The sequence below is a fragment of the Notolepis coatsorum genome (genome assembly GCF_963971535.1).
Source record: "Notolepis coatsorum genome assembly, chromosome: 2".
Classification (NCBI taxonomy): Eukaryota; Metazoa; Chordata; class Actinopteri; order Aulopiformes; family Paralepididae; genus Notolepis; species Notolepis coatsorum.
The window spans coordinates 93,432,285-93,447,728 of record NC_140166.1 but is presented as its reverse complement, the minus strand read 5'-3'; the positions used below and the strand labels follow the sequence as shown (position 1 = coordinate 93,447,728).

Below are 15,444 nucleotides of genomic sequence, written 5' to 3'. Positions count from 1 at the left end.
AAATATTAACAAATCCTTCTCCAACCTGTCACGTCAACAGTTGGATCAACAGCACAACAGTTTATAATGTTGTCTGACTAAGTATAGATATAACAGGCTTACTATTTTACAAATTATCATTTTTTTATTTGATGAACATGGGCACTGATATGCGAGAATGAACTAAATGGATTTTATTTCTATTAAAAAAACAGTGGAGCCTGAACACAAAATAACACCGGTATCACAGACTACTGCGGCAAGCCTAATGCACACATGCACACACACACACACACACACACACACACACACACACACACACACACACACACACACACACACACACACACACACACACGTATACATGCATACATATACACACACACACAAGCACACGTATGCACACACACACACACACACACACACAGTGGGCCTCATTATGTCAGATCACAGCACATTGAATTGTTGATTTGAGGGTAAGAAGCTTGTCATATCTGATTCATGAAACTGTCTTTCTGCTTTGATGTGAGCAGAAGAACAGACATGAAAGGCATGGCCTCGACAAGCACCAAAACACAGCCTCATTTGGCAGCGCACACCGATGAATACACATACTGGAAGTAGACCTCCTATTAGATGCTAAACGTTAATCCCCTGAGCCCTGCAGAGCCTGCAGCCAAGATACTGCTACCATGTGAAACTAGACAACCTAAGGTATCCATTATGCTCCAAAGTTAGGCTACATTCTGGTGAGATAAAAACTGCTATGGTCATTTTCAAAGGGGTCCCATTACCTCTGACATCAAGATATCTTTTATAGACATGCCGACCTTATGCTAATCCCATGCAGTTTGAGGCAAAAACCATGCAGTTCTTTGCATGCAGTAATGTGTTATTTCCGCTTATTCTAAAAATGGTGTATTTTTATATATCTACATACATGGGTCCCTCAACAGTCTTGGAGTTGCATAAATCAGAAGTAAAACTGGAATTATATCCAATCGCAGAAAAATCCAATTCTTACAGAAAGTTTTCAATACCAAATCACAGTATGAATTTTCTGTGGTGTTCCTCAAAGTCTTGGGGCTAGATCCACAAAGAATGGATAGCACGGAGCAAGTTGCACCCTTACTTAAAATTCATTATGAATTGAAGATGGGGGACCCTGATCTAAACAAGACGAAAGTCTTTCTCTGGTCTGCATCCCCTTAACAATTGTGTGTATTGAGCCGTACTGTATTGTACCCATTCTGCAATCTGTTAATACAATTTTCATTCAATCAATAATAAAAGTGCTCAAATACTGTACACTTGGTCAACAGGTTTCAATAAATAACACTGGCTTGTGTTTTAATTCTGTGTCTGTAACGTTCCGCTTCAAAATCGTAATCATACCAGTTGTGATAATTGACTCACCAGGAAAATCCAGTTCTAATTGGTAAATGCCATCTTTTGTAGGGTAATTGAATGTTTTGATGAATACAGCTGATGATGAATGTAAATGCAGTGTTTCCCATTAGTTACCTAGACTGTGGTATTTATTTATTATTATTATTATTATAATTTTTTTAATATAAAGTTTGCCAATAGGGATGTATCAGTAGTATTGGCAGTAGTAGTAGTCGTAATAGTAATCCAGTATTGATTGAATTCAACAAATACATGGAACAGCTGGGGTGCTTCGAGGAGAGGATTGGGAAGCACTGCTCTAGTAGATTTTGTGTTTTGAGCACAACGTTCATCATAGATCTGGCGTCTTTATTTTGCTCTCAAAGTGCACCAGATTGATGCATTTAACTTTAAAATGTACAAAACAAAACAATTCCGGGGAAGCATGCCCCCTGACCCCCCTAGAGGGTCCGAGGTTCACCCACCACAGTCTCACAAAATCCTGTGGGAAACACTGAGATGAGTGATCACTCTATACTTAAGATGCCATTGTCTGCTCTCTCCATCTGTCTGCTGTGTCTAGCCAGGAGAAGATTGACAGGAGGAGCCAACACAAAGTCATCCAGTGTCTTAAGGCCTTCATGAACAACAAGGTAAGGCTGATTGTTCCTTCTTCCTTTTCAGGTGCACATATAAAGCAGTTCTCAACCTGGGATCCGTGGACCCCCAGAAGTCCCCGAGCGACTTCTTTTGAGGTGGTCCCCAGAAATGGGGAATAGTTTTCACTCAATATTTCACTAACTAGAGTTTAGTCCAATGAGATAATATTCTGATCATGATGGCGCTTTCTCCACTGTTATCTCCTCGACTGCAGTAGACTGTGGCCTAATGTGTTACAGTACATGTTACTTTTGACCCGCCGTTACATGTAGATCTCTTGAGTCAGTAACTTGTGACCACCGTTAATATGTACATCTGTTGAGCCAGAAGCTTGTGACCACTGTTACATGTACATCTGTTGATCCAGTAACTTGTGACCACTGTTACATGCACATCTGTTGAGCCAGAAGCTTGTGACCACTGTTACATGTACATCTGTTGATCCAGTAACTTGTGACCACTGTTACATGTACATCTGTTGAGCCAGAAGCTTGTGACCACTGTTACATGTACATCTGTTGAGCCAGAAGCTTGTGACCACTGTTACATGTACTGTACATCTGTTGATCCAGTAACTTGTGACCACTGTTACATGCACATCTGTTGAGCCAGAAGCTTGTGACCACTGTTACATGTACATCTGTTGAGCCAGAAGCTTGTGACCACTGTTAACATGTATTATGTTGAATGCATGTACACAATGTAAGAGCCTGTGGATGTGAATGTCTTCTACTGTAACAGGTCTGCCACAAACACTTCCTGTTCTCTCCTGTTAGTGTACAGTGCTTTCCAGAAGGAAGAGCGTAGAGCCACATGGCGTTAAAGCCCGGTGGAGACAGATATACACACCCCGCTCTGGTACAAAGTGCACTGTAAGGCCTCATGTAATCCCTCGTCTCAACAGGCGCCAGACGCCATCATTTACCCGTAGGCCCCTGTTTCTGCCCAGACCTTTTCCTGGCTCCCAAGGCATCTTGGGATGGGATGTGCTGAGGGTGCCAAGGAGACAGGTGGTCTCTGCCAGCTGTCTGTGCAGATTTCCCCGTCCTCGCTTCCCCCCTAGAATTATGAGAGGAGGATGGGTCAGTGTCATCACAGACACAGAGACGTTCAGAAATGGTGGTAGAATGGTGGACAAAGTGGTGTCTCCTCCCAGTGCTGAGTTACTTACCTGAGAACGCTGCGGCTGTGACGCATCCTCTTTTTACAAGCCCCCCTTAAAGGGATTGTTGAGAAGAAATTGAGAGATAGTTAACGTGTCAGTCATGTTCTCATATTTTCTTTTTTAGCCTGGTATCGGACCGATATACGATACCAGCATTGGTATCGGTGCATCCCTAGTTAGGACTTTTTGACATTAAGTGGTATGAAAACTTGTTTAGAATTAGTAATATCATCTTACATACCAAGTCCCATGTTGGTGAAGTTCTGTGTTCCCAGTTAACCCTGGCGTTTCAGACAGGCAGCAAGGTATAATATTCAGACTTGGTCCCCAAAATGAATGGAAGTGAATGAGGAGCCCAACACCTGGGAGGAATGCTGCTGTTGACAGCAGACGGCAGGGACAGCAGTGGTCGCTAGCTGACTAGTAGATGCTCTTGCAACAACAACGCTGTTCAAATATATTTTAATTAAAGCAGCTACTAGGAAGATTTTGACATCAATACATCATGGTAAACTCAACGTCCACACTTTGGCAGGATTACTGCAGAAACATGTTGAGATCGATAGACTGAAAGACAATTGCAGTGACCGACCGCCATGAGTGCATCAATACCCTCTATTTCCTATTGATATAGTGTGTCTGGCCGAATCCACAGGAGTTCTGCTGAAGGATTGTGGGTCAAAGGAAGCCTTTCCAAGCAAAACTAGCTTCATCAACAAAATGCACTTCATGTTCACCGTTAGCAAGGCTTCTCAGCTTCTCTTATCCATTTCCCTTGAGAAATCTGGTCTTATCGTGAGTATTAGGCTCCCAATTATTTCACCAGTGGTCTCATTTGTTTACTTTATATCAGTAACAAATATGTTTGACCCCATGGCACCCAAACTCTCAAAAGAAAATAATGTTTTGCAACATGTCAGAACTTAAGTTATTAACAACACACCATAATTTTGTTTGTAGCATGTTTAAATCCGATAAATGAGTCACACTATATTTTGAGAATTAAATCCCACTCATGGTCACTATGAGTGAAGAAGATTCAGGAAACTAAACAAACAATTTCAATTTGGGCAATTTTCCAATAGCAAAACTATTGTAAAATCATTGTCTGTTATAAGCTATTCTCCCTCTCTCTTGTGTGTGTATACATTTACTATAGGCTACTCTTTTTTACATGGATTAGGCTAATTCACTTTAACAATCCTGATTCCTGAGCCTATTTTATGTATATAGCCTATATAAAGAAAAATACACAAGCACTACCATAGTGTGGAGTGGAGAAATAACACACAATACATATAATAATGCATACATAATATACTAAAAAGCTATTTATAATTTTTGGCCAGTAAAAAATCTCTCTGGCTGGTAGTTTTTTAAATCTAAAGCTAAAAAGTTCATTTTGTTACCTGTTTTTCAGCATTTAGCTACAGGCATGGATACATTGTATGTAATAATAAACAATGTCATAGTAACGGGCATGTGTTATATTATTTCAACATAATAAAGTAGCTATAATGAGTCAATAGGTAATGGCATGTAGGTTACTTACTCACTCTACTCATGTACAGTAGGCATCCACACTACACAGCATTTATAGACATAAATAAACTTCATGGCTCATCTCCTACTCTGGGTATTCAGTAGGTGGTGTCAAATAGGCAACTACCCATGTGACCTGAGGATACTAGTAAAACATTTTGAAATATTAAATTGCAAATATAATCAATTGTTGTTTTTCTGGTAAATTAATTGTTTAGATTAATCAACTAATCTATGAAATAATCAACAGATTAATCGATAACACAATAATCATTAGTTGCAGCCCTAATGTCAATGGAAATAATTTCTATATACAATATTACACATATTTTAAATTAAATGATCATTTAGCCATATCTCTCTCTCTCTCTCTCTCTCTCTCTCTCTCTCTCTCTCTCTCTCTCTCTCTCTCTCTCTCTCTCTCTCTCTCTCTCTCTCTCGACATACACACGTTGACAGCACTCTTTGAGAGGAAGGGACATTCATCAAAATCTATCCAAACTTTGTTCACTGTGTGCTCACTGGCATAGCTCTGTAACTCAGTGTGAGACTAGTGTGTGTCTGGAGGTCCATTTGTAGATAATTCTGTTGGTTCATCTTGGCCTTTAGCGGCCAAATTAGCGGTTGATGCTGTGTAGAGAGAGAGGGCTGAACAGATCTAGTCATAGTCTTCATGGATTGGGGGGGTAATTTAGAACAAATAACAATATTGTCCATTTGCGCTGGGTGAAAGTGGATAAACCATATTCGTGACATAAATATTTTATTTTATTTCAAACCTTTATTTAAACTCGAAAGGCAACTGAGGTTTCCCTCATTTACAGTCACATTGAGCAAATACAGCAATAAGTAAAAAACATATATAAAATCACACAATATATAAAATCATAACAATAAGACAACAGGACGAGGCAACAAGTTAATTAGTATTTACTAGGGAGTATAGCGTATTCAATTCGATATGCCATTTTAAATTAACAATTTAGGTTTTGATCGGCTCATACACTAGTTTTGACAAGTTTTTAATAAGCACTGTGGTAAAATGTATTATTTAGAATTAGAAAGTAAAATGAGCAGATTGTGTGCGGTACCCCTGGACAGTTTTCACGACTCACCAGTGGGCCGCGGCACCCACTTTGGGAACCACTTTGCTTTATATATACACAAAGGTATCACAACCAATATGACTATGATATATTTTGAATATTAAAATGATCCTTGTAGCTGCTTTAATTAATAATTTTGTGAACCCTAATAGCAAAGGTTGCTGGTAAACTGTGGAGCCAGAAGAGAAGATGACCACATAGAAGAAGCAGCTTCTATCTGAGAGCATATTGAACCACTGAGACGGCAGAGCAGAATGTTTCTATTTGTTATTTAGCTTTAACACAATCTGCCACACAGTTTGAGCATCTTATAGTCTTATCTGCCAGCGCTGTAAGCCTATGGAGTCGCTCACCTTCTTTGCAGGGCTATAACGTTTGAAATATTATAGCTATATCGACATTACTATGGCCCATTCAACATCGGGTATCTATCGTTCCGGATGTGGCAACGTTATATTTTTCCATTCATACATTGTCGTGTTAATACCGTCGTGAATATAAGTATGTTTTTAGAGTGGGCTGCAGTCATTCCTAGAACGCGAGTTATAGGCCCTGACGCATATTATACATAATCGATTGGCGTTTCGTTCCTATACACGCTACATAATTTTTTTTAATGCATATGATCGGTATACATTATGCTCCATCATGCGTGAAGGAAAGGGGGGCGGGGGGGTCGTTTATGATCCCTTGATTGTCAGTAACAGCTTTCTTTAGTACGACATCATACGTTGATCAGATGGATTGCAATGAAATAAATGGACAATCGAACTGGAATTAACGTTAGATTCCTCTTACCTCTGGCCGATGAGTCTGGAGAAAAAATATTCCAATTATTTGATTTCCAGCTGCTAGATCCGTTTTCCGTTTGTACGACGCAATAAACGCCGAAAGCATATTGATTCTTGCGTCTCGAAAGCGATCCAATGCACTAGAGTGTTTGTCTGGATCCACATAACAAGAGAGCTCTGCCCGGAACATATTCACAGATGCACAGGGCGCCCCATCCTGTTTAGAGTGGGTGCAACATCGCCCGAAATCCACCTTGCGGCGGTATTGAGCCGTTGCAATATCAGACAGAGTCCAGAGTCTCCCAGAGCCTTGCTGGATGAATTATGAATGGCAATAGCGAATAAAGGAAATAACGATCATAAAAACGAGTAAACTCGTTCTTGGCGCAGAAGCAGTTAATGTCTGTGTATACGTTTGGTTTTTGCACAATTCATCTCAGTGGGATGATAGTGTACTATACTGTAAACGCGTATACTCGCATGCACACACACGCACACATACGCACACGCACACATACGCACATGCACTGTAATCCCTACCTGTCTCATTCCTATAATTGTAATCCAAGACATTCCCTCCTCATTATGCCAAGATGAAGGGACATCCCACCACCACCCTGTCCTTGGATGTCCTTTGTCAGTCATCCAAATGGCAAGGGATTTGGACAAGCTATATACAGTATGATATATATATATATATGTGTATATATTTACCATTTTCCTCAGGGTATGTTATATTGCTTTGACCTTTTCTTTTTTCTTTTTTATAAATCATGGAACAGCTGACTACATTTGAATTAGATTTAATATTTTTTTTGCTCTTATATTTATTCCACTATACAATATATCTACGTTACCATTTCCTTTACACATCCCAGGATGTTGTTTTGCTCTTTTAAGATTTATTGGCATTGATCCACCTTATTATTGCTAGTGGCTGCAGCACACAACGTGCAGCACAGAACACTAGGATATTGTGTTTTATATGAACCAATAAAATAATTTATATTGAATAACCCCCCCAAAAAGTTAAATTAAAAAAGGTTAAATTAAAATGTTAAATAAAACAGGTGTCCCCTTGGTTTAATGTACTGTTTTATTTAACATTTCTATATGATCATAGCCAAGCTCAGGGACCTGGGCTTGAACTATGACCTGCCAGTGGGTCTTGGACTTCCTGACGGGCAGACCCCAGGTGGTAAGAGCAGGCAACTGCACCTCCTCATCCATCACGCTCAACATAGGGGCCCCCCAGGGCTGTGTTCTGAGCCCCCTCCTCTACTCCCTGTACACACATGACTGCGTAGCACAGCGGAACAACAACACCATCATCAAATTTGCTGATGACACAGTAGTGGTGGGCCTGATCTCTGCCAACGACGAAAGGGCCTACCTGGAAGAGGTAGAGAACCTGTCACAGTGGTGTCAGGAGAACTGCCTCTCCCTGAACGTCAGCAAAACAAAAGAGATGATTGTGGACTTCAGGAGGTTGGGGGTCAAGGACTACAGCCCCCTCAGCATCGACGGGGCACCGGTTGAGAGAGTGAACAGTTTCAAGTACCTCGGAGCCCACATATCCGAGGATTTGACATGGACCACACACATTGACAGTGTTGTGAAGAAGGCACGACAACGCCTCTACTTCCTCAGGCGCCTAAGGAAGTTCCAAGTCAGTCAGAAGATCTTTAGGAACTTCTACTCATGCACAATAGAGAGCATCCTGACTGGCAACATCACCTCCTGGTTTGGGAATAGCACTGCACAAGACCGTAGCAGACTACAAAGAGTGACACGTTCAGCCGAACGCACAATTGGAGGGGGGCTTCCCACCCTCCAGAACATTTACAACAAGCGGTGCAAGGGGAAGGCTAAGCGAATTATTAAGGACTCGAGCCACCCGAACAACTGCCTCTTTGAACTGCTGCGGTCAGGCAAGCGATACCGGAGTCTTAAGGCGAGCACAGAAAGACTCAGAAGAAGCTTCTATCCCCAGGCCATCAGGCTGCTAAACGAACAATAAACACTATGCAACAACCATCAAATGCACACAGCACACACACCCACACGCACACACTCACTTAAACAAACAACACACTGCAGCACCCACTCTCCACACTTTAGATCACACAAACACACTTTATATTTATTGATAAAGGATTTGCACTACAACTCGTACACCTACTGTAAATTGTACCTAAATTGCACCTCATCCTATTTCTGCCTTGCACTATATAGTATTGTATATTAGTACACTACACAGTATTGTATATTATATGGTAACTCAGTTACGTCTATTCTGCATCGAACATTGTACATATGTCTATACTGAACACTGTGACCTCATTTTTTTTTACTTCTAATTTACATGCTATACTATGTTATTTTATTTCATACTTATCTTGTCTTGCACAGTCTCTGGAGCGTAACAGTAAGAAGCATTTTGTATAAAAGTATTCTGTACTTCTGTATGACAACTATTAAAGAAACTTGATCATCTGTTTCATGTTGAAAAGCTGTATTCTAGTCAGGGTTGTACTGGTGGCTCTGTGCATTACTTATAATCCCGGTTCATTCTATGTTGTTGCATGTCTCTCTACTGTTTCCTGTATTACTACTTTATCATTTAAAACAATCTAATGAAATAAAGTACATACAGTAATATGTAACTTTGGGCAGATATGTACATTTTCAAGAATCCATGAACATTTTCACCAACGCGTGAGACACCGGTATCGAATCCGGCTGTCAGCATTGCCTCCGGCTTGGTCCGGCCGTCATACCGACTCAATTGGCAGAGTCAGCGGGAGGGGAGTCGATGGGTGGTAATAAACAGCGACTCCTAAGTCCAATGCACACGGCGGGTGACCAACGTCGCCTGGCGATGCGATCGTCTGTCGCTCAACGACAATCGCTTAGCACCCCACACCAGACCCGACCGTTCACAGGTATAATAAGCTATTATGTGTCGCTCTGTCTAGCTGGGGGTGTGGTTCCCCCCCGGGAGATATAGGAGGACGGACCCGACGTTAGGTTGTCGTTAGGGGTGCACCGATATATCGGTCGGGTATCGGTATCGGCCGATAAGTGCCTTGTTGACTGCCATCGGCCTGTCGGCCGATAAGCTCGAGTTTTCCGATGGCAGTAGCCGATAAATATCCGTCGATTTGTGTCGCGTCAATCTGTTCCACACGTTCAAACTTTGAAAAAAGTTTCAGTCAAGCGACCTGCACAACCCCGCCCCAACACACACACACTACTGCATCAAAGTTACTTATGATTAACAAAGGCATTCGTTTTGTGGCATTAACGTTATATAGTTACACGTTCAATAACATCAGCGTATTTACCCGACCATAGCTAGCATTACTCATTCATATCTCTCACTTCCTTCCTTTGCTCAGATAGCCCGTACTGAATTGTACCCATTCTGCAATCTGTTAATAAAGTTTTCAATCAGACAAATGTATAGCAAAGCTTTTATTATAACATTTGTTGCAGTAAAATCATTATGCCTCGTTTAGTATTCCTGCGGAGCGCTGGTAGTCTACTCGTGGGCCGCGAGGAGCTAACTTTATTAGCTCCGCTAGGTTTGTTGTGGTTCAGATCAATGACGGACTTCCCGGAAGTAAAAAATGAATATGCGCTTGCCGATTGGTGGTAAGAAGAGCATGAGGTGGGTGCAAGCGGTGTGACGTAATTGGCAGAATCGACTGTCAATCAAAATTGACACGACACATGCATTGCAAACTCAGATTATGGAGATATTACTGGAGAACATGGAGCTTTGTTTGAGAGAGATACAGTGAGTGCTGTCTCTTAAACTCTTAAAACTCATAAACTTTTTAGTCAAGTTAGTCTGGTATTGTATGACTCAGACTTCAGCAATAATCATGAGCATTATAAAATATATAAAAAACGGCATGATGGAATACCATAAACATATTTCTTGATGTTTCCTTTTTTAAGTAAGTAAAGAGGCCTATGTTGATATCGGTGAGCACAATTTGTAACACAAAAAGAGACATGTAGCCTATATATTTATTTAATAATTTATTTATAAATTTTATTATTATTATTTTATTTGTTGCCATGCCTAAAATAATAGTCAAGCATAGGGCTAAAACATTTTCATAAACAATAATATAATTTTTTGTTATATGGTTATAATAAAAGCTTTTCTATACATTTGTCTGATTGATTGATTGAAAACTTTATTAACAGATTGCAGAATGGGTACAATACAGTACAGCTCAATACAACAACAGGATGAAGACCAGAAAAATACTTTTGGCTTTTTTACATAAGGGTCCTCCATTTTCAATTCATCAAAACATTTAGAGACATACACATATACAGTAGTTTCATAAAAATAATAAAAAAAAATATATATATATATATATATATATATATATATATATATATAAAAAAATCTGCCACAAATATCGGTATCTGCCGCACATTTTCATATCGGTGCATCCCTAGAAGCGAGCATATTAGCAGGTAGCTGTGTTGTGCATTACGAGGGAAGTATTAACCTGTAAAACCCATATTGAGCTGAAATCAAACCACCATATACGAATACAACCTCTCCTCATTCTTCCTGACATTACTGCATGAGTCACTGATCGCTACAATACGTTCACTACCACCGATTGGATAAGTATTGTTATGCACCTGCTGAGAGAGAATGTTTTTTCACGGAAGACGCTGTTCTGTTCTCAACCATCATTTTCTTTGGACAATAAACCTTACAAACTACATCAGCTGCAGCCTGGACATTAAACTCTGTCAACATCCACAACTTATTTTGTTACCAGAGTATAAAAACATTAGTAGGTGCATCGTGGCGCATTGTCAATTTATTAGTTAATGACAAGCGGCCACTATAGCTTCCCCAACTAACGTTATTTATTTAAATTGTTCCAGTTAATAATAAATGTTACTGATTGTGTTAAATGGGCTTATGATATCGTCTCATATCGATTGCAGGCACCTGCATCGTATCGTATCGTGGCAGATATCTGCAAATATCGTATCGTTGTTGTATCGATATTGTATCGTATCGTGATTAAACTGGTGATTCCCACCCCTAGTAGAGTCCATACACCCAACACCAAATCCCATAATTCCTTACACGTAACGTGTCTGGCTGTGTGACGTCAACTTGTCAGCATGAAAATGACAGCCAAACATGGCACTGCAACTAAATAACACAAATACAATAGGCACATTTGTGACTGTTACAAATATAACACGTTTTATACTTGTGCTACAATATTTTGGCCTGTGCTACAAAACTATCACCCTCTGTAGCAGTGCTATGTGCAAAAAAAGTTGACGTACAGCCCTGCTGTTGGGATGTTGGATCCTAATGTGAAAAACTGTGATTTTATACAGTATGTCTGCTCATTTTACCCTTGCTATTATTTTACTTATTTTTACTTTTATCTTTACGCCCGCTATCCGCTGGGTGCATACTATAACCTTTATCATGTTTTGTAACATTACAGAAATTCAAGAAGCCTATTGGAACGTGAGGTTCTGATATGATTTGATTAATATATCTGCATTGTTTTATCCCACTTTATGCTTTTGCTGCTTGTTTTACACTAATTCTATGTCTTATTTCTTACTGATGTAAAGCACGTTGAACTGCAATCCCCTGTATGCAAGGTGCTATACAAATACAATTATTATTATTATTATTATTATTATTGATTGAGTAGGACACCATGACTCAATGAGACCTTCTGATAGCAGGGTTGACTGAGTAGGACACCATGACTCAATGAGACCTTCTGATAGCAGGGTTGACTGAGTAGGACACCATGACTCAATGATAGCAGGTGGTCATAAGAAGTTTAGAAAATAATCATTGCAGCTTTAACATTACCTGCCTTGAGAATCTGTAGCCACCACTTGTGTTCAGATATTGGGACAAAGCTGCTTCTGAATAATGCAACAGTTGACAACTAAAAACACAAAAGACACCAGGGTCACTCACATCGCTATGTTGTGTATAGTTGAAAATCTGATAAGTGAAAGCTAATTTCCGAAGAGATAATTTGAAAGCTGTAAAAGTTGTTCATCAAAATGTTGGTTTGTTGTTGTTCTCTTCTCCAGTATGGCTTGGAGCGTATTCTGGGAGAGGATAATAGTTTGGCCTTGCTGGCAAGAGCCATTGACCCCTCGCAGCCTGCCATGATGACTGATGTAGTCAAGCTGCTGTCAGCCATCTGCATTGTGGGCGAGGAGAACACGTATGTACTGGCTTCATTACACACACACACACACTCACACACACACTCCTCCTTAATGTCCATTATGGCTTCATTCCACAGGGCATAGTTTATACAAAGAGGTCCATTGGTTTTACAGTGGATTTAGTCTTCAGTGCTACTTATGGGAGTTTATTAAATTTATTTACATTAATAATTTGTTAGTTGATTGGAAGCTAGTATAACTACAGCAGTCAGTGTAGATACATGTATTACAATCAGACTCAATGTAGATACATGTGTTAGTCAGACTCAGTGTAGATACATGTATTACAGTCAGACTCTGTAGATATGTGTATTACAGTAACACACCTGGCCAAGGCACAAGCTATTACAACATACTATACAGTTTCAGAGCCTGGTGTCTAGATAAAGTATGACGCAAAACAGGCCGTCTAAAGATACATGTCAAAATCAACGGTATTTAGCGTCCTATTTTTGTGAATCTAGAGGCAATGGCAATCACAGGCATAAGCTCAGGGTGCTATCACACATAGTCGTGTCCAACTTATTTTTTGTCATTTTGGCGCAGCACGGCACATTTGTCAAAAGGGTTTCAGTAGGAGGAACACATTATTAGCAGGGGGTTGAGGCTGGCTTCAATTATGGCCAGACATATCAGCTCCGCTCGTCCCAAGGCACTGTGTATTGACAATTTTCTAATGCCTGAGGGAAGTCCACACCCCATCACCAGAATAACTTCAAGCTATAACTTCAACCAAGGCAATACAGGCAGTGGTAATATATGCCCTGTCTGTATCGCCCATAGCATCATTATAGGGCAATTATCATAATATGCATCAATACATCATATATGCATCATCCACATGGGTTTAAACACCTATTGCAATTAATTCATTTTCATACATTCATAACATACTTTATTTTAGACAAATCCAATTATGATCTCCATAGAACCATTTTAATATAATGGGAAGCATCTATCTCACAAAATGTAACATGTCTACTGTCACTCGCACTCCGCATTACTAAATTATATAGACTGGGAAGACTCGGCAACCTTACACTTAATTACACTTAATTATTAGATTTCATTTGTGCTCCATAGTCTTGTCACTCTACTCACGTTTCATCTTATCCTTGAGTTCGGCACACTTATGGTCACTTTCAGTTAGTCTAGTTAGGGCGAATAACTGTAATTGAATCCCTGTGTACGTCATGTTTTCCGTGCGTGATCATGGAAATAGCAAATTCCATAAATATGACGCTTAAATAGCTTGTTGTAATGAACAGATGAGGAGATTGTATTCAGGGGGGCTTGTCAAGGTGGTGTGATGGTCAAGGGGGTGTGATCCCTCCATGTCCTTGATGTGGCTGTCCTTGATGTGGCTAACAGCGTCGACAGCATCGGCTATTCTTCCTCAAACCGGTCATCCAGTTGGGCGATCCCCTTTGAACAGCCCATTTGAGGTTTCTCTCCTCCACGCCGCCTGTTCTGCTTTTTTCCCCTATTGCTAGGTTTTTAGTGAGTCATTCCTTATCTTCATTGGGGAAAGTCTGGGAGTGTTGCATATTTGGATTTTATGGTGGTTTTTGTTTTTGATCTTTTGTGATGTTTCTTAGTGACTTGTATAAGAGTACTTGTACAGCCCATGGGGGCTATTCCATGTGATCTCGGGCTATACAAATACATTTGATTTGATTTGATTTCAGTTAGTCATTGGTCGAGGGATTTGCTTTAAAAAATGCACAGTGCCAGCAGATCTTTATCGACTTACCCCCAGCTGGACCACCACCCCACCCGGTTTCTGTTGAGCCTCACAATTAGCAAACGGATGCAGGCGGAAAGAGTTTGTCTCGCCCCTGGTGAAATTGCCAATCTGTCTCCGCCGGCACAAAAAATTGGGTTGATGGCGGAATAAATTATATCCCTTTTTAGTACAATAACAAAATATGTTTAACCTCTTAAGCCCAAGAGGTCTGATACTGGACCGCAAATGACATCACGCCATAAATCCATCTCTACAGAATGTATGAATTAATGTTGCATTTTTTTTTTAAATGTAGCCAAGAGTAAAGACCCTAACCCTGTCAAAACAGCAGTCCAAGTGTATATATTTTCAGCACTACGTTTGTTTACCAATGGTTTTAACTGTCACTGGCACCTATAGGTGCCGTTTTGCACTCGCAGCACTTTGGCCTAATTTTTTACTCTTTGAGCGCCGGAGGCCTAGAGCAATCTTAGTTCCTACCACGCCAACACTCTAAAAGATAGGAATAAGTGGCAGTGTTTGCAGGGCTATATATATATTCTATATTATAGCTATGGATACAATACTATGCCCATTTGACATCATCTATCTATCATTCAATATGTGAAAAAGAAGAAATGTTTCTATCAATACGTTCGCGTGTTATACCGTGGTGAATATAAGTATAGTTTTAGAGTGATCCTGTCTAATCCCAGAAAACGACAATATGCAGCAAAACGTGAATTTCACTAAAAGCGTTGCCGTTTCTCGCCTGGACACGCTACTATTTCCAAATCAAATGGGTATTATGTTTCATCATGA

The 15,444-nt window shown here is 40.1% G+C and overlaps 1 protein-coding gene across 1 annotated transcript in view; it reads left to right on the top strand.

The window, feature by feature from the left end:
- LOC311223466 (protein diaphanous homolog 3-like) overlaps positions 1-15,444 on the top strand; it is a gene marked incomplete at its 3' end in the record, with an annotated part of 594,292 nt that overhangs the window by 255,007 nt on the left and 323,841 nt on the right. The window contains exons 7-8 of the mRNA XM_084308253.1: positions 1,952-2,021; positions 12,756-12,892. Of these exons, the coding sequence (XP_084164379.1) occupies positions 1,952-2,021; positions 12,756-12,892 (207 nt within the window). The remainder of the gene's footprint in view (positions 1-1,951; positions 2,022-12,755; positions 12,893-15,444) is intronic.